The sequence below is a fragment of the Gavialis gangeticus genome, unplaced genomic scaffold, assembly GCF_001723915.1.
Source record: "Gavialis gangeticus isolate Ggan-Ray unplaced genomic scaffold, GavGan_comp1, whole genome shotgun sequence".
NCBI classification, from domain to species: Eukaryota; Metazoa; Chordata; order Crocodylia; family Gavialidae; genus Gavialis; species Gavialis gangeticus.
In genome coordinates, this window is record NW_017729032.1 from 150,020,070 (window position 1) to 150,045,338 (window position 25,269).

General features: G+C 41.0%; 1 protein-coding gene across 6 annotated transcripts in view; it reads right to left on the bottom strand.

Annotated features, from left to right (window-relative positions):
• MAP4K4 (mitogen-activated protein kinase kinase kinase kinase 4) overlaps window positions 1-25,269 on the bottom strand; it is a 246,292-nt gene that overhangs the window by 27,354 nt on the left and 193,669 nt on the right. The window contains exons 13-27 of one of the 6 annotated variants that reach the window (XM_019524197.1): window positions 22,342-22,503; window positions 20,461-20,547; window positions 19,578-19,796; window positions 16,636-16,797; window positions 14,743-14,967; window positions 13,708-13,814; window positions 12,744-12,895; window positions 10,732-10,829; window positions 10,435-10,443; window positions 9,560-9,735; window positions 8,814-8,934; window positions 7,529-7,720; window positions 4,810-4,927; window positions 4,395-4,565; window positions 1,258-1,401 (exon numbers count right to left, since the gene is read on the bottom strand). In XM_019524197.1, the coding sequence (XP_019379742.1) occupies window positions 1,258-1,401; window positions 4,395-4,565; window positions 4,810-4,927; window positions 7,529-7,720; window positions 8,814-8,934; window positions 9,560-9,735; window positions 10,435-10,443; window positions 10,732-10,829; window positions 12,744-12,895; window positions 13,708-13,814; window positions 14,743-14,967; window positions 16,636-16,797; window positions 19,578-19,796; window positions 20,461-20,547; window positions 22,342-22,503 (2,143 nt within the window). Of the gene's footprint in view, window positions 1-1,257; window positions 1,402-4,394; window positions 4,566-4,809; window positions 4,928-7,528; window positions 7,721-8,813; window positions 8,935-9,559; window positions 9,736-10,434; window positions 10,444-10,731; window positions 10,830-12,743; window positions 12,896-13,707; window positions 13,815-14,742; window positions 14,974-16,635; window positions 16,798-19,577; window positions 19,797-20,460; window positions 20,548-22,341; window positions 22,504-25,269 lie in introns of all 6 variants that reach the window. The other 5 variants (XM_019524196.1, XM_019524198.1, XM_019524202.1 and 2 more) reach the window with 5 other exon arrangements.

The following is a 25,269-nucleotide window of genomic DNA, read 5'->3' on the forward strand; positions in this document are numbered from 1 at the left end:
CTTTTTTTTTGGGGTTTTTTTTTTTTTTTTTTTTTTTTTAAGTCCCAGATTTTTTTTGTTTGCTTGTTTTAAAACACACTCCCGGCTTAAGCTAAATAAAATTTAAATAAAAGTCATGAAAATATTACAATGAAAATATTACAAGTTTTTAAAAAAATGGAAACAGTCCCACACTTGACTATACTGGCATGAACATGGTACTTTGGGTAACGAGTGCACACACACGCGCGCACACACACACACAAGTTTACACAACTTCTCTGGGTGCATATACCATTAGGTCCAGCAGATGGACTCACAAGAGCTCCAGTGAGTATTGCAGACTCTACTGAGTGAACACATAATTGAGATTCTCCTTTTGCTCGAATTGTAGAAGCATAACACATCCAGAGCAGGAGGATCAGAGTTGTATCCTTACTTCCCCCAGTGGCTAAAAAATATAGCCCAGTGACCACTGTGGGAAACCCTGGATCAGCCATGTTTTCTTACTATACCCTAAATAGGCAGTGGAGCAAAAGGTGAAGTTCCTAGTACAGGTCTGAGACAGCACCTCTAATGCACCAAATCAATAAAGCATCCCTTTCAAATATCTCTTTGGAAACAAGAAGCCTAAATTGCGAACAACTGGGCATCCCTTTCTCCTCAGCTTTGGTGCCACTTTGAAATATATTTCCTGTTCTACTGCTCTTGGCACAAGTGACAACGTATGTAGTAGAATCAAAGAATCATAGAAGTTAGGGCTGGTAAGGACCTCAAGAGGTCATCTAGTCCAATCCTCAGCTCAAGATGCTTCATTCTTCCTTAAGCCGTTTCAGTCAAGTATCTGTAAAACCTCCTGTTAAAACTTCCAAGGATAAAAAATCTACAACCTCTTTAGGTAGCCTTTTTCAAGGATTACTTTTAACCAAAGTAAATCATGTTTTAGTTAAAAGAATTCTGGTTTAACTATAACTATGAGAGAGAAAGAGAATGTCATTATTACAACTGCATTCAACTTGGTTACTTTACTGATGCTCTCCCAAACAACAAAAATCAGTAAGACGATGTTTCCTCATTTTATCCTTCAAAAATCTTTATGCTGCAGCACTCATATCCCTCAAGCCATACAACTGGGGAGTTTTTGCACCAAAAATGGAGTACTGCAGAAATGAAGGTGCAACATGGGACACAGGACACGGGAACTGACTTCAGTGGTGCAGACAAGCACTTTCCCACACCATGGGCAGTATGAAAACAATGTATTGAAAAGAGCTTTACCAGATATCGTCACCAAAACATTCAGCCCTTCTAGTACATCCATCTGCTGGAATCTTCTTCGATTGATTAGTGGATAAACTTTCCCTTGACCACTTCGGTCTAGCAGCATCAGACCACTCTCAGTACCCACTAACAAATTAACTCCTAGATTAAAAAAACAAAACAAAACAAGAAGTGCCAAATTAGAAGCAAGTTTTCCAGTTACGATGATGAATTGAAGACATACCTTTTCAGAAAAACTAATTTTTTTTAGGCTTACAAAAACACCATTGATTGCACCTGCCCACTGCATAGAGAACTGGAATGCTAGAAGTCCTCCCACTCACTGGCATAGATGGGTGCAGCTATATATTTGCTCCCACTATGTTAATTAGAGACCAGTGTGTAAGATGAAGCTTTCTGGAGCAGGGTTTAACCTCCTTTCCAGCAGCTGGGTTTGGCTGTTATGCAGAATTTACTAGAAAGAGAATCAATTTTCCCATTTTCTTATAAGACTTTTCTAAAGCATTAAAAAAAAACAAAAAAACAATTCTCTCTCTTCTATCAAGTTCTATATATAAAAGGTTTCAGCTATAACACTAATTCAATTTCATAGGACTTCAGAAGAATTTCTACAGAACCTTATTTAATTTTTATGCTAGTCTGTTGATTTAATCCCTGCCTAGTTTTATTGGAACAGGTGTTTTCAATGGTGTACTGTCCTCCACCTCAACAGTTCTCCCCCTCCCACTCACCGTGTGGGTAGCAGGAGTCTGGTAAATGATTCAGTTCATGCCAGCCATAAGAAACAGCTTTTACTATGTACTGTCTGAAGACGTTAAACAGGTAGTCGAAATATAGCACAAGGGGAGAAGAACCAAACCAAGTTTGTGACTCACTTTACTAGACTTTCAAGTTACAGTAAACTTATTATTCTTAAAAGGAATTAAAAAGCTGAAATAAAGGAACCCCCACAGCAATCTAATTAAGACTACTGAGAGTGGGAAGCCCTTGCTATCACCCAAGTTAATCTCTGGTACAATTATACAGCTATCAGAGGAATTACACCACCGAATTATTTTTTGTATATCTTAATCTGAATACTATTAATAAAGTAGATTAGCTTTAGCTACACAGAGGACACTGACAAGCTACATCTATGGCAATATTGAAACAAAGGGGTAATTAGCTGAAAGCAGGGCAAATTTGCACCTTGCAGACCAACTACATCAAGAGATGAATAGCATGAGCTTTCATGAACCTGATCTTACTTCATCAGATGCATTTCTAACATCAGATTATGTGAGTGTGGACTCATGAAAGCTCATCTTTGATACAGTTAGTCTATAAGGTACAAATCTGCCTCAACTAATATCTACCCGAAACATATCAGGGCAACATTTTAGGATTATCTTGAAGCCTTACACTAAAACTCACCTTGTTCTTCTGGATTTCTGTCCATCAATATTCAGTTACATTCTCAATATTATCTAATGTCCTAACCATAGTGCAGCAATATCAAACTAGCAGAGAAAGTACTGAATGCATGTTCTTCTAATTAGATGAAATGAAGAAAACCCTAATTCATCTGTGATTTTGGTGGAAGTTACACCTTTGTTAATATAGATTGTGTGCAACAAGCCCACAAAAACCAAACACATTTACAGTCATTCTCCTCCTTTAAAATGCCATAAGCTTAGAATCCTTCTCCATGTCTTTTTATTAGTTTTACTCATTGCAGAGATCCACAAAGGTGACTCTTCTTCCCCCGGCAGCTTCGTAGTTTTAACAAACAAATGTACAAGCTCTTAAAAGCGCTTACGAGTGATACTCTTTTGTATTTAGTGCCTGAACTTGTACTTCTTGGATTAAATATTATTAGCATTTGACCGCCTCTGCAAGTTTCCAATAGAATCTTCCAAAGTGAATGCTATTTCATTCCAAATAGGAAAGAATAAATTAAGACTCTTTTACAGGAGGCATCCCTGCAACAGGGACATAGGTTCAAAGCAGGGATACATAGATACAAGTCCACTAAGAGTAAAATATGCTCTTTATGCTCCAGAATGAATTTGACCCTAAATGTTTAACACAAAAGTTGGTTACAACTGGAAAACATGGACAAGGTTTGCTCCCACACTTAAAATCAACATAACAGATGCACAGATAACTTGAATGACGGGCTAGGCTCTACTGGAAAAGAAACTTGGCCTGACAAAGGGAATCTGAAAACAAATAGATGCCATGTTAGAGGCACATCAGGGTAGGCAGGCTCTGCCCTAGTCCTTCGCTGCCATAAAGACAGAGTGGTTGAGGTTAATGTAAAACTAGCCTATAGGAACGCGGAGCTGTGACCACAAATGGCACACTGACGCTCCATCTTCCACACCTCGCTACACCGAGGAAAACCAGGATGCACAAGAAAATCTGCCTGCAGGTCTACACTGGTGAAGTAGTGCTTTTACTTTTGGAACTCCTTCCCAGGTGACTTCAAAATGCTGTGTAAACCAAGAGGAGATGATAAACAAAATACATAATAACTGAGCCCTTTGATTTATTAGACAGAACTCTGAAGGGCAAAATTAGGCACAAATAATGTCTTGCTTGAAACTTTATTAATTTAATCAGGCAAATGAACAGGGCAAAGACTACCATCAGAACACAAAAGCTGCAGCTGAGAATGCTGAAGAGAGAATCCCCTTCAGCTAACAATTTTTAACAATGCAATTAGGAGAAGAAAACTGAACAGGAAGAACTTAAACACAGAACAAATGTACTCTAAGCAACAACACCAAAAAAGACCCAAATTATGAGAACATCAAACTGAGCCCTGATTTGCATGTAGCTGTGTTGAAATACCTGACACATCCTTGTTTCCATTTCCTTAAACTTATTCAGAACATTCTTAAGCCCATTTTATGGTACTAAGCTCACAGTGGTACACTCCAAACTGCAAAACTTGTTTTCATGTTCACCAGGAGTAGCAAGACAACTACCAGTCATTCCCTGTTGCCCTGTTCTACAGCTGATATAAAAGCTGGTTAATTTCTGCATGCAGATACTTTTCTGACTTATGCACTTATGTGATGATAAAAAATTCAGTCAATGATATCAAGACAAAAAAGGGGAATGAAGGAAGGGACAGAGGTGTACATTACCCCATAAGGCAGCACACAAGATCTCAGAATTGAATCTCTTCTTGTACTTGCGAATCTCTGGGGTGTCGCTCTGTGGTCGTGTGTTGGTGGGGTTCACGTTGACAACTGACCCTTTCCTGGTGGGATCTTGCCTTATTGCTTCTGACCTCATTGCTTCACTAGAAAACCCCACTGAAAAGAATTACATATAATGTTACCTCCCAGGTGCCAAATATTTACTCTGTATATTAAACAACCCAGATCTGTAACTGATAAGAAGTCTCTCCTCTCTAAGAAATGTAAATGGAAAAAGGAAATAAACTATACAATCCATCACAAATCAAGTAACAAGCATAGCAGGGACACTCTTATACACTTTAATGAGCCACTTCAGTCATTCTACTCCTTGTAAGTTGTCTTTCTGAATTGTACTTACCCACAGAAGTCACAGTTGTCCCACTAGATGGAGAAATCTGTAGTAATCTGGGGTCTATAAAAGGCGTAAAGGAGGAGGAAGATTTGTGTTTCTGGAGCGTGTTACTAGCGGACTGAGTCTGCAATGTAAATTTTCAATTTGTTAATATAAATGACAATAAAAACCAATGATTATAACAAACATTTTACAGTCACTGTGCAGCAGCACCATTTCTCCTTCTGAAACCCCTTATTCCCCCAACCTTCATACTTCCTATAAACACACTCTGCAGGCACCATGTCTTAATATATGTACATTTTACATATTACCTGAAAAATGTAGTTAGTATATCTTCATCCCTATACAGCTCAAATTCTGAAGGATAAGTTTTAGGAATGGTGATTAAAGCAGGCAAATAAGAAGATTTCTGTCTCTTCTTCTCTTTTTTTCCCCATCAGCTGAACTAGACATATAAGTACCCTAAGAACTAGAAACTAGTACTACTACATTCCATATTTTAAGTTTTCTGTCTGTCTGTCACCTACTCATTATACACTATTTTTGTTTGGTATGCATCTCCTAAACTGAACTGGTTTAATGAGTCATGGAATTTGATCTCTTGGGGTTCAAGCAACAAAATCTGAATAATCTGGGATCAGGCATCCACTTCTGATTGATTACATGTCAATGTCCGGTCCTGTGTGTCAATTCTCGGGGGTTTTTTGTTTTTTGTTTTTTAAACCTGAGCCTCTTGCCAGAAAGCTGCAGCAGGTTCTTCCACCATTACTTCATAAAGCAAATATTAAACCTGTATCAAACAAGGGGCTCATTAGTGTAAGAGGTGTAGTAAACACTGATATGAAGTTATGAACATGTAGTTGACTTTAAAAAATGCTGGTGTTTTATTTAGTTCTATAGACTAAACATGAAAACCACAAAGAAAGGAAAAAGACGACTGAAACAATGAACTGTTAAAAAGTGCAAATGGAATGACTCTTAAGAACTCCTTGCCAGTTTAGTGAGCTAGGTATTACAGTGAAAACACTGCACATTAAAGCAGAATGGGACAAGTTAAAAAAAAAGGGGGAATGTGAGGGGCACGTGTACACATGTGCGTGCATGCGCACACAGCATAAACTGCTGTGATTGAAGGAAATGAATCTCTGGTCAGTTTCTTTTTTGCCACTGCAAATGTGATCCCTGTCTTTCACCTCTGCCTTTCTACTTTCTGTATCGACTGTTTCACCACTTCTCTGCATAAGTTAAAGTATTTTCAACAACATTACTAATAACACCACCACCAGCAGCAAAAGCAGCTACTATAATTTCAATATCAATGCTCTTTGAGCCAAGTTGAATGAACTCTGGTTACTTGTTGCTTAGAACAGAGATGAATGAGTATGCCTTTGAAACAATGAGTTTACATCTACATAGATGTACTTGAAAGATCAAGGACTACTGAAGTGTATCTAAAAATTACACAAGCATTCTGTTCACTGAAATGCTGCGTGGAGGGGGCAGAGGGAAGGAAGGGGGAATGAATATTTGCTCTCTTACCATTTAATACATTCTACAAACTTTCATAATCCCATCTTGAAATGTACACATTAAGTTTCTATATTAAGTACAAAGAAACCTGAAATTTGATGCCAATGCACTGTCATGTTTACATTAAATTTCACTTGCATTTAGAAAAAAGATAGCAGGTCACTGCGTCTTTACAGAGTCTGGCTAAGACCACATCGTACTTCTTTGCAAGTATGAATTAGTTCTCCCTAAATGCCAGGCCAGATACTTCAATCTGAAAACTAGGTAAGGTTTGCTCCTTCCCACCTATTGCCACTGATGACCATGTAGGAAAATTTACACATGTGTATCTAAATAACCTTTAAAAAACTACAGGGTTACAAGGGATCAGCCATCTCACTGGGATTCTGCGAAAAACTGTTCACGTACAAGAAAGCAGCTCGCCCCCTTTTAGCTCTGGAGAGCCAATAGAGATTAACAGACATCAACATTCAGCAGCAGGGCACTTTGCAGACAGGACTCCAAAAAGAGTCACACTACATATGTGAGGAATAAGCCAATGTCATTTGTATATTGTCATTTTTCAGACCTGAACTAGACTTCAAAACCAAAAGAGCTCCTATAGGTCATTCCAAACCACCAACACCCTGGACACTAGAAATTTCCTGAAGAGCATCTGAAATAGTCACTAAGCCCAGGTGGCAATTCTAAAAAGTAAAGTCCCTCTGTAAAGCTAGAAAACAGCTTCTTTATCCAGTGCTGCAAGTTTCTACAAGCAAGTCCCCTAGTTATCTGCTTAATTTTTAAGATTAAATCAAGCCAAAATTACCAGGTTTTATTTTGTTTTTTGAAAAAGCAGATTCTTTAAAATTAGCCTGCTCCCAGAATATAACAAAATAAAAATAGAAAGTTAAATAAGTTAAATAAAACACTGATCTGACAAATATAGTAAATCAGGTTTAGTTTAAACAAAAGCCATGCAATTAATGACTTGCTACAGAAAGCAAAAATAGTAAACTGGCAAGGTTGGAGTAAATCTCATCTAGCGTTAAGAATTTCTCATACAGAACTGAAATGTGTTATTTTGGAGGGGTGGGAAAAAGGTGACAGAAAAGAGCAAGGGGAAAGACTGGCTGGAGTTCCTTTGCAAACTAGCTATTAGGCAACACTGGTATAACCCTAAGAAAGCAGCCAGCTGTGGTGCAAGACATACCTCATTAGTAGTTAGCTTGTCCTGGGGTGTCTGTGGGGACATGGTGGGTGTCGGCTGGCTGGAGGATGGGGAGGAGGAAGTGGAGGAAGTGGAGGAGGAATGGCTTTGCTGTAAGAGATCTGGCAAGAGGTGAATGCGACCGGCAAAGCCATTGCTCTCATGATGGCTGGCACGCTTTGTGTCAACTGTATTCTGTAGAAAAAACAGGCACACTTGTCTTGCTCAAGTGCTGCTTAAAGGCCTAAATCCCTAACAACGTAATCTATTCTTCCTTCTCTTGCTTTTTTTTTTTTTTTTTGAATGAATCGATACATCATGCTTTGATGCCTGGGTAAGGTCTGCAGAGCTGCAAGAACTCAGCAAGCACTGCTTCTGGCCAGCAGAATTTGGCCTTTCACTTTTTATGATACCCTGGCAAGGTCAGTTCCTTTGCCAGAAGGTAACTGTGCTGTTAATTTTTCTCCTAGAGCACGGGCAAGATTTCTGGCTTTTTTTCCCCTATCATTTTATTTAATTCTAGTTTGAATCATGTTCAGATGAGAACCTGAAGTATCTAGTGAATGCCCTCAGCTAGCTATTTAAAACAGTAAGAATGAAATCTTAATTAGCAAACATAGGGCTCAATTAAGAAATTGACACTCAGTTGTAAAATCCATGAATGTGATTACGGAGGAAGTCCTAGGAGTGAACATATTCATTACAGAGGAGTTTGTTTAATATACAGGGAAGCATCATCCTCACAGTACAAATAACTTAATAAATTGAAGGAAACAAACCCCCCTAGATCTGTGCATATGCATTGCCTTATGACCTGTGGCTATCCCTTTCCATCCCCCATTATCAATAATTTTCTACCTTACTTTTTGCTGTTGCTTTTTTCAAGGAGTATCTTCTCAAGTGAAGGATTAAAAATTAAAGACCTGAACACACTTTCTGCCTCCATTCCCCTCTTCCCCTTTATTTCCAAAACTAAAGTCTCCTGCTCTGAATGCTTACTTCACACACCTGCAGCAGCTTTTCTATCATTTTCTGACACAGACTTTGAAGTACTCAGTATGGTGCTGTAATAAGTGTAATTGCAGAACATGCAAAATAGTAGCAACAAGGGGTGGAGGATGCTCTTTTTTTCTGCATGCATCCACAATATCTGCTCATCCAAAATAAGCTACCTGTGTCTGGATAACACAAACAACAAATATAATGTGGAAACAGAGTGGGTGAATGAGCAGGCAGGTTAATGATCACAGAAGTGGTGCAAAATTGCACAGGGAAGGAAAGACAATACCTGTCGAACGATCAAAGTACCCTCCTTGGAAGGAGTCATGGCAGGTTCACTCTCCACGTCATCGTGAACAATCATGGTTTTCACTGACTCTGTCTCACCATTGCTTAAGTTTAGAGTTGACCTATTTATCAAGCAACAGATAATCTGGATAAGATAACGCCACAGCAGTTCAGTTTAATATGCAAGTCACCGTGTACCTGTATCCAATTCATGTCATACTTCAGTTGTGTCCAAAGTAAAATTTTTACTGAACTATCAAGGAAGACGACAAGTAGTAACAGAATTGCTAAAAGAAGCTCTCCCCGTTTTACAGAAAATGCAAGGGAGGGAGGGAGAGGACACAACACTCTAGTCTGATCTTTAGAAACACAAGAAAAATGGCATTCACATATAAAAATAGCTTTGCTTAAAGAGCTTAAGGGGAAGAGCCAAAGTCCCATTTTCAGTAATGACTTTAGCTCTTACTGACATTCAGCAAGGATTTTCGTGACTTAGCACTTCCGTGACCTCTGAAAATGAGATCTGTACACTTTTGAAAATATTACCCAATACATTTTGGAAATGTGAACACAAAGGGAATGCTAATGGACTCCAGAACACTGTGTTGATACAAGCAGAATTAAACGCATCACTCAAACAAGCAAACTCCACTCCTCCTCTGCCTCCCCGCCCCCATCCCCCCAACCTCAGAGGGAGGGGGCGCACAGATATGAAAAAGAAAAACAACATGGCACAAAACAACTAACACTGCTCTGGTATCCTCTGGCCCAGAAGTAGATTCGTCTGCTCCCTCCTGTTCCATGTCATCATCTTCCTCATCTGTCGTCCCAGACTCCTCACTGGATGATGAGTAGTCTGTTACCTTATGTGGGGGTCGCACATCTTCAACTGCTCGCAGTTCCTTTGCCAGTGCAGTTAAATCCTAACCAGAGCGCAATGAAGACATGAAAGGCACAGGTTAGAGGGCAGATTAAAACGGGGAAGCATCAGCTTGACAGGAGCAGAGTTGTAAGACCTAAATTGTTTGGACTTAAGTTCTGCTGCTGGGCTTCTATCATTCTCTGCAACATGTCAGTTTACTCGTTACTTTGTAAGTTCATTGGCAGGTTAAACACCAAGGCATTTGGATTAGGAAGATGGGCACATCAGATATCTGTATCACTGTGAATTGCATTTTGAATCCAAATGCTCTGACTCTTGGACTCCTTGGCTGCTCTCTTCAGTTCACACAAGGAATGTCAATTTGCAAACCAGGCACTAAATAGGTTCTTCAGTGTGATGGTTCCTTTTTTGCACCCCGTTTTCTGCAATTTGACAAGATATGGTACATAAAACATTTGGGCACCAGAGTTGCAAAGCACCTTAAACTAACTGAGTTGTCTTGTATAAAATATGTTGTATAATTTATAGTTTATAAACTCTTGGCAGGGGAATTATCAGGTTCAAAGGCAGGTCTAATTGGGACATTTGAATGCATTGCAACATAAAGCAGAATAAATCAGATATTTTTAAAGACGGAAGGAAACGTTGTGATCATTTACTTTAACCTCATAGGGTTAAACAATGACCAGGTACTCTAGAAAATTTCCAGGGTATCTGAATGCAATGATTAAGTGCTTACCACTTCTCCCTAGCACAGCAATGGTCAAGCAGGTCAAACGATTCATCATTAATCCAGAGTGCACAGGATTGAGAGCATGGTTGGAGAGAAGCAAGATAAGATAATAAAATAAGTACAAAAGGCAAAGGGAAAAAATATAATATATGTAACCACCAAGCTGAAACACAAATTCACTACCAATCCAGTTATTGTTAAAACAGGGTCACAGTATGATGTTAACAGCCTTTGCCTACTAACATCAAATGAAAAATCTGGAAATGCTACCAAGATAAATAATAGAAGGTAGGCTTAACTTACAGCAGGCTTGGGGGGTCTGAAGACTTCCTTCTTCTCTTCTGTTTTTTTGGCTGCATTCTCATGACGCTGAGATGGAGAGCCTTCAGATTTGGATGACGCTGCATATCAAGACAAAAAAAAGCAAGAATAAAGAGCAGTAAGGTCTGTGGCAAAAAGAGGCCAAAGGCTTTGAAACACTGGGGATCTAAGCCACTGACAGCCATCCACCAATTAAGATGGACCAGTACATGCTTCTAGTGCAGGCCACTTTATTTGTGATCAGTGCTGATGCAGCTCAGCAAGAGTCAAACCAGGATAAGCAGCATGAATGCAAACAACCACCTTGTCCATGAACACTAGTGGAAGGATCTGCAAGTGGAGTTAACTGTTACAGCTCCATAGAAGCCAGTGGAGTTATGACAATTTACACCAACTGAGGATTTAGCTCTAACAGCTTGCACCTCTTGAGCTACCCACTGGTTTGCATGGGTAGATGTAAACCAGGGCAAGCACACACTGAATCCAGTCTGGAATCCAAGACCGTAATCTCACTGCCAGCTCGGCTCAGTAGTTTATATGGGTTAATAGCAGTGGAGCATTGCAGGGTTAAAGCTATTTCACTATGAGATGTACTTCCACTCCAATTCCCCTACAAAATGCTTTACACATTACAACTGTATATGCTCTAACACAGGGGATGAAAACCCTTCCAAGCTGTGGGCCAGAACAACCTGGCTCTCATGTGGGTCAGGGCTCAGTGACTGAAGGCTTTGCCCACATCCATGCCCGGCCAAGCAGCTGTGCCTGTACCACAACTGATGGGAGCGGAGAGATTGAGAGAAGTGAAGAGGCATGGGCACAGCTCCAAATCACTTGGCCTCAGTGAAGCTCCTCACTGCCCAGCCCCAGCACAGGTGAAGACCCTGCCGATGGAATGTCAACAAAGCACTCCGGGGCCATGGGTCATATGTTGCCAACACCAACTCCAAAATTAAGCAGCAACAGAAGCATCCTGAGCAATTGAAATCTATCATAAAGTTGCTTTTTCTTTTATTTTATGGCATGAGTGAAGAGGATTGTGGTAACTACAGGAAACCCTCGCTATTCGCAGGTTCACCGTTCGCAGTTTCAAATATTCGTGAATGCTGAACCCGTATCTTAAATACACTTACAGAAGCTCCTCGGGAGCTCCACACTTGCCACTGCTGGGCTCCTGCCGCTGCCAGGCTCCCACCACCACCAGCACAGCCATGCCTCCATCCCAGCCACGGGGGGCACCGCGTTCATGATGTTCATGAACACAGTACCGTACCGTATTCGCAGATTTCGCCATTCACAGGGATCTTAAGAATGTATCCCCCACGAATGGCAAGGGTTGCCTGTACTACTCCAAAGTATAGTTTTGTGGATTCATCATTCTTTATTAAAAAAAAAAATAAAAACCTCACACACTAGAGAACTTTTCAATTTTACCTTACTTTCCACCCCATGCCCAACCCAGCAGTAAGCTGCTATGCTTGCATTTAACTCAAGGAGATGTGCAGAAGTAGAATAACTAAAAAGTCAACAAATCTGGATCTGAAAGAGAAGTCTGTCTTCATGCCCACCTAAGGCACCAGAATACAATGGTAGCCAACATGCTCACACAAAGGTAGAAAAAAGCCAGCAAGTTATAGGCAAAAAAGTAGTGGATAATTAGTCAAATATTTTAACATTGTCAAATACAACTGTAACTGAATACGAATCTTGATGAGACTGCCCCCCTCCCTACCCCTCCATGAGTTATTAAAAGGGAAGCAACTGGCAAAGAATCAGAACTTGCTAATTACTTATGTTTAAAATTCCTTTCAAATAAATATTTATTGCTCTTTATTATTATGAACTGCCACACAATCCGTGTGTGTGTGTGTGTGTGTGTGTGTGTGTGTGTGTGTGTGTGTGTGTGTGTGTGTGTGTGTGTGTGTGTGTGTAACTCTGGATAGATCAGGGGTTGTGGGGGAGGAAGAAGATAAATAAATAAAATGCAGCCTTACATCTCATTCGGAACCGTTCACCAGAGCCACTCTGCGATCCCGGATGGGAACCTGGCTGAGAGCCAGAGTTGCTTGAACCTGAAGAGCTGCCACTGCCTGGTCTTGGTACAAGCTTCTCAACCCTTTCCCATAGCAGACGAGGCTCTATATTGCTGTTTGGGGTGGGGAGCGAGGGGAAAGGGAAAGGGGCAGGCAGAGGAAAAGAATGTTCTTACCAACTTTAATTTCAGATTTTCCATTTCAAACTTAAAAATCAAGTGCTGTTACTTACCAGAATTTTGTTAGCAATTGATCAGAAAGAGTTTAAATCGTTGCATTTAGGGTTTTAATAACAATTCACAACATGAATAGCAGCTGTACTGGCTGTCTTCATACCTTAGGAGCTAGTCATGATCATTATTATTAGAAAAATATCAACAATGCTTAGCTCTTCTGCTAGGTGGCAACACACTGACATCGGAGAGCTGTAAAATGATCGTGACCCAAGCAAACACCTATAACTGCACATATTGTAACCCCAGCACAATCATACTGATAAGCATCCTCAATTGTGAGGGATTGCCAATAATGATGATGAATGCTAGTGCAATGCAAGGGATTCGAATCATAGCAGGGAGCATGCCATTTGACAATAAACGCTTGCATGAACTCCCCCCACCCCTTTTTTTGCTGCTTTTTTTTTTTTTAAACGATTTTTTAACATATTTTGAAATTGCTGTGGGGGTTACTTAGATAGCTGCTTCAAAGACTAAAAGGGAAAAAATAAATTCAGTTGGGGTTTACTGAAATACTTGGTGCCAAGGAATCTCAACATTAAATGGCACAAAAACCCCCATACACTTTCTTCCTTCCCTCACATCCATCAGATAATACCAGTGGCTTTCTGCCTGCAAAGGAAACTGTGGCTTCTGACTGTTGTTTCTCTATGACATAGGAGAGGTGGAAAGATCCTGAACTTACGAACCTTGTGGAATTCCTCTGACCTGCTTGGTTGTTTTGCTGACCACTGCCCTGCAGTGGAGAATCTCGACGGGACAGGACAGGAGATCTAGATGTTGTTCTTACAGGTACCTTAGCAGAGGAAAAAAAAAATCATTAATTACAGGAAGAAGAGAAGGGAAGGGCAACTATTAAGCCTCACCTGGTAGAGAACAAGTTTTAAGATTTGAAAATTGCTATTATTCTAAGTTGAAGTTTATGTCATTGACCCGCACCCCCGACCCCACTCCTAAATTACCCGTAAAATGAAGAATCTTAGCTGGGCTGCTGTTAGGATATTAAGGAAAACTGAACATTTACTCTAAGTACTTAAATAGCTACCACACAAGATGCGCACACCCAGCAACCCACCCCACCAACCCCTCCAGGACTTTGGAGACATTTTAAAAGAATATGGCATTTTGACTAAAGCAAGGGAGGCACAAAGCAATTTGCTGAAACAGCATGAGAATAAGGAGGATAAGCTCAAGGGAACCAAACAAATGGCTGGTAATGGATTAGCAGGAGGCAAAGACTGGTGGGGGGCAAGAGCATATTCAGAAGCAGAAAATCCCAGGTTGAAGGGGAAAATATATATATATTCAATGTTTCCTTTTTTGTTCAGCTCCATCTCAATTTAAAGATAAGTTCTTAATTTGCAGTTTGGTTTGCCAAACAGAGGAAGAAGAAAATTAACTTTAAGCTGTAAATTAAAGCTCAGGGATACTGTAAATTATTTCCTGAATATGGTAATGATTTATTATCTTTGCATAATAAATTGTCTCTCTTCAAGAGCTATGGCTTATAAATATAAGCCAATTTTATCAGAGGTTGCAAAATTTCCTTCTATCATGTTATCGCTGGCTAACTGACTGGTTAACTTCACCCTTCTAAAACACTGTTCCCCATGCTGGCACTGCTCTACGGGGCTGATTCTTCCAGTGCCAACACTACCACATTCTTCAAAAGAAAAATTTAAAAAAAAAAAAAAAAAGGAAACATCTGTCTTTCTACTCCTTACCCTTGGAGGCACCTCGTCACTGTCTGATCTAGCCCAAGCCTTTTGGGTGGGGTCAGGTACCTCCGATTTAGAGTCAGAACTCTGATTTAGCACTTCACTGCGTGAAGGTGGATATGGGTCCTGAGAACGAAGATGGTGATGTGCAAATTTGGGAGAAGGGTCACTGAAGGAATGGGATCGCGAGACAGGGGAAACATTGTTCTTGAGAGATGCCAGATGGGACCACTGTACCTTACAAGAAAACAAAACATAAAACATTCAAATGCCTCCATAGAACCTATTTTCCAATTGACACAGAATAAAGGCAGGTGGTGGGGACAGGGGCAGAGACAACTTGGTTATGGCATTAGGCAAGCGTGAGGTGGAATTAATGCACTTAAAAGCACGGCAAGCACCCAGAGAACATAACAGACTGAAAATACAGTATGTATGCATTTTTGTGAGAAAGGCTCTCCAAACACACTACTCTCCAAAAACACATACGCTACTACCCCAGAAAAAAACAAAAATAAGATGGTCACTATGCACTTGACCCAAAGCCCACCAAAGTACTGGGACTCTTCTTCCATTTGTTTTGACGGATTTTGTGCAAGCCTCGCAGAAGCACGAATTGGAAGGACAATTTGAAGTAATATCAAATCGAAGAAATACTGCCTAATGTGTAACCCAAAGATGATCTATTGATTAAGGAATTAATTATAATGCATAACTTTTGAAGGACAATTGTAAATCAAAAGCCTTTATTCCTTTATAGTCATGACAATATATATATAAAATGCATATTCTACATGTGCTATATATGTACCATATACTGCACATGTACACATATATACACACAAACTACACGCACAAATTATGGAGACAACAGTGACTCCATAGTTAAAGCTACATTTGGATTTCTAGTGTAAGACTTATATTGACTCCCAAGACCACCCTCTTTTTAATTATAAGTGAAGTAAGTCATTTGCTTGAAAATTTCTTTTTGTAATAAGATAGAAGTAAAAAAAAAAAAAAAGGAGGTAAAGCCACAACTCCAGTATGTTTTGTTTTCACCAACAAAATAGACTTAGCAGTTGTCCAGAGTTTTAGGAAGGGGAGGGCTCTCTTTGTTTGAATATGTATATAATTATTACATTTTTTAATGCACCAACACTCAATTCTTCTTAGCAGAAGTTGAAAGCAAGATTTTAGACGTAATCAGCATAGACTGCATATAGTATCAAACATGAGTATAGTGTTCTCAGAGAATGCTAGAAATTTAAATTCAAGCCAGGAAGGCAGGAGTGAAAGGTGACATTTTGTCCCAATTACTCCCCCTCTTCCTTCTGTTCAGATGCTGCTGTTGCCAAAAAGTGTTACAAAGCCTATTCGCAACAAGATAACCAGGGAAAGTTTTAGCCACACCACCATCATGAATTTTGTCAACTTATCAAAAGGAGAAAAACCCCATGTTTTTCAACCACAATATTCTTGTGCACAGAAATTGTGCATTATGCTTCATAAGTGTATTTAAATAGTTCATTTTAATTCTGTATTTATAGCTGTTTGTAAGTTGTAGCCTGTAATCTCTTTTTATGCATCGTTACGGAGTATAGGATCGAATGCTTTAGAGGTTCATTACGTATCAATACAACCATGACAATGTGGTGTTCATGCATCCAGTTAGCTTTGCTACCAGAACCTAGAAGTCCAGCTCAGCTATTTCCTTCTTGCACATTACCTCTAAAATGAGTCTCATACACACAAGCAGCAAATCTGTAGAATAAGTCATCCTTCATAGTCTCATGAAGCATAACTGGGGCTTACGTGCCAAGATTTGCAAACCTAAAATGAAGTAAATCTATTCAAAAGGTACAGATTTCTTCCAACACCACCAACATTTCCAGTTTTTACCTGGGGTTCCATTGGCCTTTGCAGGGCAGGCTGAACAGGTTCTGAGTTCCCATTGGAAAAAGACTCTGATCTTGAAGGCACTGGTGGCTCCAACACTTTGCCCGTCTGTTTAGACTGTGCTTCTGGGGACCCCTGATTAGGTTTTCTAAATCTATCCTCCACCTAAACCAAGCAGAAAGCAGGCATGATCACCAAGGTGAAGTACTTTAGGAATATAAAAGCTGTTACACCACTTTTTCTTCAGATATAGTAATTAACTGGTCTAGACTGGAAGATTTTTTTCTGCAATTGTCATCAGTTTATTGCTGGATGAGCAGCAGCAAAGTCGAAGTAAATCAACACTAGACTGTAACAAAAAAAGGAAGGATATCAAGACAGTATGAAGAGTTAAAAAATGCAGGAGGACACACTGGTTCCTTAACACTTCACTGCTTGGTTCCTATCAAAGCTTTCTTGCACTGAGAAATGTAGCTTTCCTCTCTCCACTCCTCCATCTTTGAGGATAACCTAGGAGATTCTCTGGGTTTAGGATGAACCCATGTGCCTAAAATATGAAGATGGTCTTATAGATTTCTTCCTTATGATCTATGATGGTACAAGATGATTCGTTTTTTATGGCAGCATTAAATGACAAAGGCAAGCCCACTTTACCTGTCTGTCAAGCTCCCACTGCTATTTAAACTTTCCTGAGTAGTCTGAAAATGGAGATCCCAAACATTAGTATTTTCTCTTCATAATAATGATTGGATATAATGGGGGGTCGGGGGGGGGCAAGGGCACTAAGGTACACAACTGGCAGCCCAGAGGCTGCAAGTTTGAGGACACAGCAGAAGTACTCATGGTGCAGCCCTGTCAGATTCCAACAAATCTGCAAATTCTGCTAAGTACCTTATCGCACATGGACGCGAAAAAGGAAGGAAAGGACTGGATATATGCAGAGAAGCATCTGCCAGGTCCACTGGTATTAAAATGTCTCCTGGAAGCAGGAGTCATTGTCCTAAATATCACCATTTAAAAGGTTTTAATTCTGGAAAGAAAAAGGCTCTTTTGGTCACTTGACTGTCTACACAGAAGAACCATGTGGGGCTTGTACTCCCTTCCAGTATTCCAGATCCAGCTCTGGGATAAGATAAGCTCCTTCTCTGGTATCCTTTTTTAGCAGAAACCCTGGAAATGGTGTGCACTCCCTCTTTGGACTTTCTGGAGTGAGAACCAAACCAACCTTGGCTTGATCATGTTTTTGATCATGAACTTACAGGTATTTCTGCTACTCACAGTAAATATAGAGAGTTTCTATGGCAAACAAAGAAAGTCAATACTTTACACAGTCACTCCTAAGAGGATCTTACTACAGATGGCACCCCTCTTTGCCTTCAGCTTACTCCATTTAGCCTGCTCAACCATAAAGGGGACAGAGTGGGAAAAAATGGAGAGAAAGGGCTGATTCAGGGTTAAAAGGCCTAAAGTTTCAAAGCCTTCAGGGATAAATAAGAAGAAAAGAGAGAAGTCACTCTTGCTCCAAAACTAGCTTTAAAAGTCATAAGGCTAAGAGAGAAGATGAGAACTCTTAATTGACAAATTGCCACCATGCTTTTCAGCGGTGTAGTGCAAAGCTATTGGAAATTAAAGAAAGGTTTGACCAAGCTGTACAGCTTTGCAGACAAGTATAACTGTCTTCAACATATGCTAAGGATAGGCAACAGCCAAATATTTTGCACTGGGGAGAGAACAAGATCCAGGAGCCCAGAATATGGGGAATCCACATACTACAGCATCTATGGAAAACTGAGTGAATTTGTCATCCTTATTCCTCTGGCAAAAAAAGTAATGCTTCAAAAGCAATTAACACTACCGATAAAAGGTATACTGAAGGCTATTATTATAGTTTCCAATGAACATTTCTGCTCGACATCCCCAAAGGGGTATTTATTCTCCTTATAAATGTATACATCTGGGCCAGATGTTGCCATATGCAGAGCACCCATACTATAGTGACAAATACCATCAAAATTTAAACAGAAAGAACTCCCACTGATTCCAATAAGATCTGTGAACATAAAGCACCTGCTAGGATATATATCAGTGGCATATACTGTCACAGAGGAAGACTTAATCTACTTTTGGACCACAGAACTTATTCTCGTGAAGGGAAAGAACCAATGGGATTGGTAAAAGCAGTGGAAGCAGGTGCTATAAGTCTATGCACCTTAGCTCACCAGCCTAAATCTGTCCCCCACATCCCTGAGCGCCTCTGAAAACAAAGGCCACCAACTGTGTCAAGGAGCTTCCCTGAAATGTAAATGCTGCTTTTATGAAAGGAGTAGGAAGGAGGGGGGAAAAAAACATGTCTATATGAGAGCAGGAGAAACTACACTTTTGATTTAATTAACTTGAAACTGCTTCCCTTGGTGAGGATTCTTCTTTCCTCCTTTGTTATAAGCCTCTGAACAATAGTAAGTTTCCCCTTTTGGGGCAATATAAGTCCTATTTTACAGTATTATCCAATGCCTAGTATTGATACTTTGGCTTACAAGTCCACTGAACACTTTTATAACATAACTAGCAAACTGCCCGTCAGGAATGATGGAGGCGCCCCTGACTCCAAGAAACAGACCCAAGAACGGCTCCTGGCTCCAAGAGACTGGCCTCCCCCCCCTGCTCCATCCCCTCCATTATGGCGGTGCTCCGGTCCCCGCCGTACCCCTCTGCTTCCCCTCCAGCCTCTCAGTCCCGACTGTCATGGTGGCACTCCGCCATCGGTCTGTCTGTGTAGAGCACTCTGACTGGCTGCCAAGACAGCCAATCAGAGTGCAAATAAAGCATTATGGACAGAGACAGACAGACAGACAGATGAAAGCTTTTATAATATTAGAATTATTAAGATGTTGATTGCTAAAGATGAGGGAAACACAATGGGCTTAACATACAAGAGCAAGAATTACCTCACGTGCTCTTTCAGTAGGTTCATAATGGGCTTTTGGCTCAGGGGTATGATAGCTTTGTTTATTCCTTTCCTGCTGCTGCTGTTGCTGTTGTTGCTGCTGCTGTTGCTGCCGCCTATGATCATGTTGCAGTGACAGAAGATAGGCTTGCTCCTGCTGCAGCTGACGCTGGAGTCTCTCTGCTTGTCGATGCTCCTCCATTTCTCGCCATCTGTATTCCTTTGGGAAAACGTGTAAGGAATTCAAGTCATGACACTGAACTTGCAGAGGATATTCCCCTAACCAGCCCATTTTTTTTTCTTTTTTTGTTAAAAGTTTTTCTTGAGAACTAAGTTGGACCAAACAGGAAGCACATGCCGTTTAGGAACATTGCAAGTGTATTGCTAACCTTGACGCGATTGGAGAGCTACAGCAAAACCGAGTTTATTACAAAATGATTTAAACCGAATCCAGTGTAAAGTTCGATAAGCAAGGATTTGGAACAACGTGAGGCCATTGTCTCGGGGTGGGGGGGTCGGGGGGTGATTTACATATCACGTGCTTTTGATATGCAACGTAAGCACTCTAGTTCTTCACTGAATGCTGAGGTCTGTTCCAAAAAAATCAAGCACCAAACCAAAACGTTCAACTTTAACATAAATCTTCCTCCTCTTACTGCACAGGAAGCAGTGAGACCATACAGTACTTCTCATATATGCCTATCAACCCGCTATGCTAGCATAAATGGCTTTTTAATCAAGCTCCATTGTTCATACCGTTAGTGCAGCTGTGCCCAACTATGGGAAGCCTAGAACTGGCCAGGATAAACGAATCCTATAGCTACTGAACTGGCCAGGATAAATTAATCCTATAGCTACTGAACAAAACAGATACGGTGCGTTACCAGTAACATGGCCTGCTCCTGGAGCAGCTGCTGCTGAAGAATTTCCAAGTGCCGCTGCTCCTCTTCTAGCTGTCGCCTGATATACTCCTGTCACATAGAAATTACCCAGCAATAAATTTATTCACAAGGAATGCATCAGAACCACCTGAGTGGAGCACCATAAGCTATTTTTCCAGTCATCTTTAGATGATAAATTCACTTAGTGATTGATCAGTGCTTAGAGAGTACTTTGGAAAACCCTGTCATCTAAACGTCCACGTTGGCTGATGTATCCCAGTTTGGACGACAGTGATTTTCAAGGACCGAGTCACTGATTGCTTATGTAGTTTGGAAATGGTTTGAAAAAAGAAGCAAATGCATTTAAAAGTTTTGAAGGTTAAAATACAGCAAACCTTACTCAACACAGCCAACACAAATTACATGCAAGTTTATTAAAAATTAGTTTGCTGCGCTGGTGTGATGAACTGTTAGCAACAACTAGACATCCAGGCTTAGTGCAGGCAGACCTTGTGCAAGCTACCCCACAGGGGGGCTCTGCCAAGTGCAGTTCAAACCTAACCTACAATCTCCACTGCTACCATAATCATAAGCCTATCCTGAACAGACACTTCCTCATCTGCTGAACTATGCAATGGTTATGACACAAACAGACATCTACTACGAAACAGATATTAGACCAAACTGTCTCTGGTGATCTAGCCACATGTACACCTGTATCTCAAGAGGTCAAAAGCTAATATATTTACCCACTGCTTCATCTGGCCCCCCTATAACAGCTAACTATGAAGCACCATGTCCAAGCTGATAACATCCTATCATGCAATTAATGAAAGCATATAACATATGCATGCTCACACAAATACCACATCCACATTTTTACACACGCGCGCGCACACACACTGACAGTGTATGCATAAAGTAATTAGTGATACAGTGATGGGAGCTATAGAATAAAGTTTAATGATAAACGGATGATGGACACTAGCTTAGCATAAACCTACACAAAAAGATTTGCCGGGGTAAGAAAAAAAAGAGGGACCATGTCAGTTGCACAGTGGTAGTCTGAAATTTTTCCAGACTCAACCCTGCTTTTCCTTAAGTTAATGCAAATTTCACAACTGATATCTTCTATCAGAAGAGTACTGGGCTCTTCATTTGGAATTAATCTTTACCTCACTTGCTAGCTACTATATACACAGTAATTATTACCCTGATTAAATTTTTATAAAGGATTTTTAAGCATGCAGAGTTCATGCATAAGTACCACTGCTGAGTATCTCACAATTTGAACGACTTCTCTACTTAAAATATTTAAAGAACACATTTACAGTACTTAAGATATTCTTAAATTCTTAATTGGCACATGTAATTGTAGGTGAATTCTTTCCAGCTAAAGAAAGTTACTGTGCAATTCAAAGTAATATAGTATTGAGTTTATTTCAAACAACCTGTTCAGTTTTGACAAACCCTCTGATGTAACTCATCCAAGGAGTGCCAAAATAATTACATCCAATAAAGCAGATTCTCTCAGAGATCTTCCTGACAGGAGCTGATCCTGCCAAAAACTACTGTTCCAGCAGGATGGATCAAAAACCAATTTTCCGTACTGACTCAGATGTTGCTACCTTACGTCAGTTTTATGTAAGCCCTAGTACTATCTGAGTTTAGATCTTTTTTATGCACATGTTTAAGAACTCATTTTTCCAAGCCAAATGAAGACCACTTGAACTTGCCATAAGACTTCAAATTTTCCTTTCATGCACTTGTTGAAGAGGCCAGGTGGGCTCTCTAATGGAACTGTTTGGGTTTTTTTTTTAATCCAACTCCAATTTAATACAGAAAAAACAAACTTGTGAGCTTTAAGCTACATCAGAGGCTCACCTGCTCTCTCTCTACTCTCCTCTTTTCTTCCTCTGCTCTCCTCCTCTCCTCTTCTTCCTTACGTCTCCTCTCCATTTCTTCTAGCCGTCTTTTCTCCTCCTGTTCTCTCCGTCTCTGCTCACGCTCCTGTTGCCTTCGAGCTTCCCGTTCTCTTCTTTGCTGCTACAGAAAGAAAAAAAAAATCATTATTACCAAAGAGAAAGCTGCAGCTGATCTTTATTGGGGGAGGAGGGGTGCACCTTAGGGTCTGATCAAATCAAGTGTTAAAAGATCCCAGCAACCAAACCAACAAGACAAAAATGGCAAAATTAGAATGATTTAGTCTAGAGAAACACAGACCTGAAGAGGGATTTGATTGACAAACCATTTTCATTCTGTTCACAAGAGCCTGAGATTAGGTAACAAGAGTAACTTTAACTGCGAGTACAATTACACACTGAAACAGATTGCCAAGAGGCTGTGGAATCGCAGTTTAAGGGCAAGTTAGACAAATACTTGGCCAGAGTCGATCAAAGAGGATAAATCTATCTTAAGCAGACTATGTGGCCCTTGGTTTCCAGGACTATTTTCCACCGCCTTAGAAACAAGAAGTTGTAAAAGAGTGGTGTTCCTTAGTTACAGTAAAATATTCTAAACATTAGAGGCAAGTATCTGAAATAATCAAAGATTGGGGGGGGGGGAGAAGTGATTCTCTTGCACTTATTCACAATCTTACGGCCGTGTGTAGACAAAATGAGAGGTGTGTGTGCACAACACTTTAAAGTGGGCTAAAGGCTTTTGCACCACTTTAGTGGTGTTGGTGTTTGTACACCTCGGCAGCATATTGTGCATTAATTCCAGCCACTGTAGGAAATTTGGCAGAGTAACGCGCCTTAAATGACTTGGGGCACAGCAAACTAAAACTCCTTCAAAGAGTCTTAGTTTGCTGCCCCTAGAGCCATGGAGCACAGCACCGGGCACTGTGCAGCTCCACAGCTCTGCAGGAAGACCTGCAGGCAACCTGACAGCAGCCCAAGAAAAGTGGCAAGCCTGATTCCCTGCCTGAGCTGCGCGGGGGTCTGGTGCTTCCCTCCACAGCTGCAGTGTGCTCCCAGGACCACCCAAACCAGGTGCCTGTGGGTAGGTGCTGCCTGGGGGCAGGGGGAGCCGCTACTGCCACAGAAGGAAGCACCACCCCCCCTCCAGGGACTGCTCCACCCGCCAGCAGCATGCCCTCCCTTCCCCACTAGAGAGGCAGGTAGATCAACAGGGTGTGTGCACGACACAGGGGTTTAATCAGCCCTAAATTGAAGTGGTGTTTTTTAAAGCCCACTGCTTTTAGGGCCCTTGTTTTGTGTACACATGCCCATCTATAATGTTTTCTTGCATTTTAAGGGGTTGACTGCTGCCCCCACCTGGGATGTAAATTTGGAAGTCAGTTAGCCCTGAAGGTGGCATGAAACCAGGCAGTGACATATAATTAGTCATCACTAGCCTTCCACAACATCCACATTTTGCCAAAAGGAAATGGCAGGAGTAGCCCTTACCTGTGCTACCTATAATTCAAGCAACAAGTATCAGACTATCTTACAAGCAACTTTTTGGTTAATATTCTAGATGCCCACTTAAGATCGCTAATGCAACCACTGGATGCTGAAAAGAAGATGCACTTTAACTCTCTGCCCTAAAACAACATAGAATTAAGGCTAACCAGGATGAGTGCCCCTGACTTTTCTACAGAATACTGAGGGTACCTATATTTAAATCTCTGAAAACTAAAAAGGATAGAGATCAACTTCTACAGCCTCGAACAAAACAGCTCTGAGAAGTGCAAACTGACCCCTTTACTCTGACAGAGTGATACCACTGAAATTTAAGGACGATTCAAACATCAGGAGTTGCTTAACAGTGCTCATACTTTTAGGAGAAATGGCCCGTAAACATGCCTACCACAAAAATCCCAAGCTCCACCTGCCCAAATTCAGGGTCAGTTCAAGCAGCCAAACAGCTAAGTGCATTGATTGTTCTTTTTAACAATCACTACAATGCCATCTCCATTTTTATAATGTATCTGAAGTAGCTATATACAGTGTCCTCCAGTCAAGAACCAAAAGAAACCAGAAGTCAAAGGATTTAGAGTTCAGGGGACCATATTTTTCAGTGTTCTCTTTATAGGTTTGCACACTGAAACAGTACAGGCTGAACCGGTCTCCTTCCTCTCCTACACTTGATGCTTTCTTTGCTAGCTATACTGGTAGCTTGACTGCTGACCGCAAAGAAAATGAAAACGTATCAGAATTAATTTCCTCTTGGAAACAAGAGCTGCCCACTGTGAGTAGAAGCGAGTTGAAGAAAAAGGTGACTCATGTGCTTTAAGGCTTGGAAATACTCTATGCCAGGGATTGACAACATTTTTGGCTGGAGTGCTAAAAACACCCCAACCTAGAGTGCCAGGGACAGACCACAATGGAGCTGAGAGGGGCCCAATTCACATTTGTGGTGGTGGCTGCATGCGCACCTCCAAGTTGGTGGTGGGGGACGGGCTGGGTTTGCACTGCCTCAGGCCTCCCTCCTACCATCTGCCCCGAGGTACGCGTGCAGCTACCACCGCCATGGAGCCCGGCCAGGGCTCCAGAGCTGATGCAGCTGTTTGCAGCCAGCTCAGGCTCTGGGCAGCTGCTGCCAGCCATGGAGCCTTACCGCTGCCCGCTGCAAACAGCCTGGGCTTCAGGGCTGGCAGCAGCTGCCCAGCCTGGGCCAGCTGTAGCGTGCCAAACAAAATGGCCTTGCGTGCCATGCTCTGGCATACATGGCGGGGGGTTGCCAACTCCTGCTCCATGATTTTCAGTACTCCAGTAACAGAACTCTGGAAGCTACACTGACCTCCCAGAGATCACTGTTCATATCCAACCACGCCACTTCAACTGGCAGTATTCTGGCTTTTCTTTA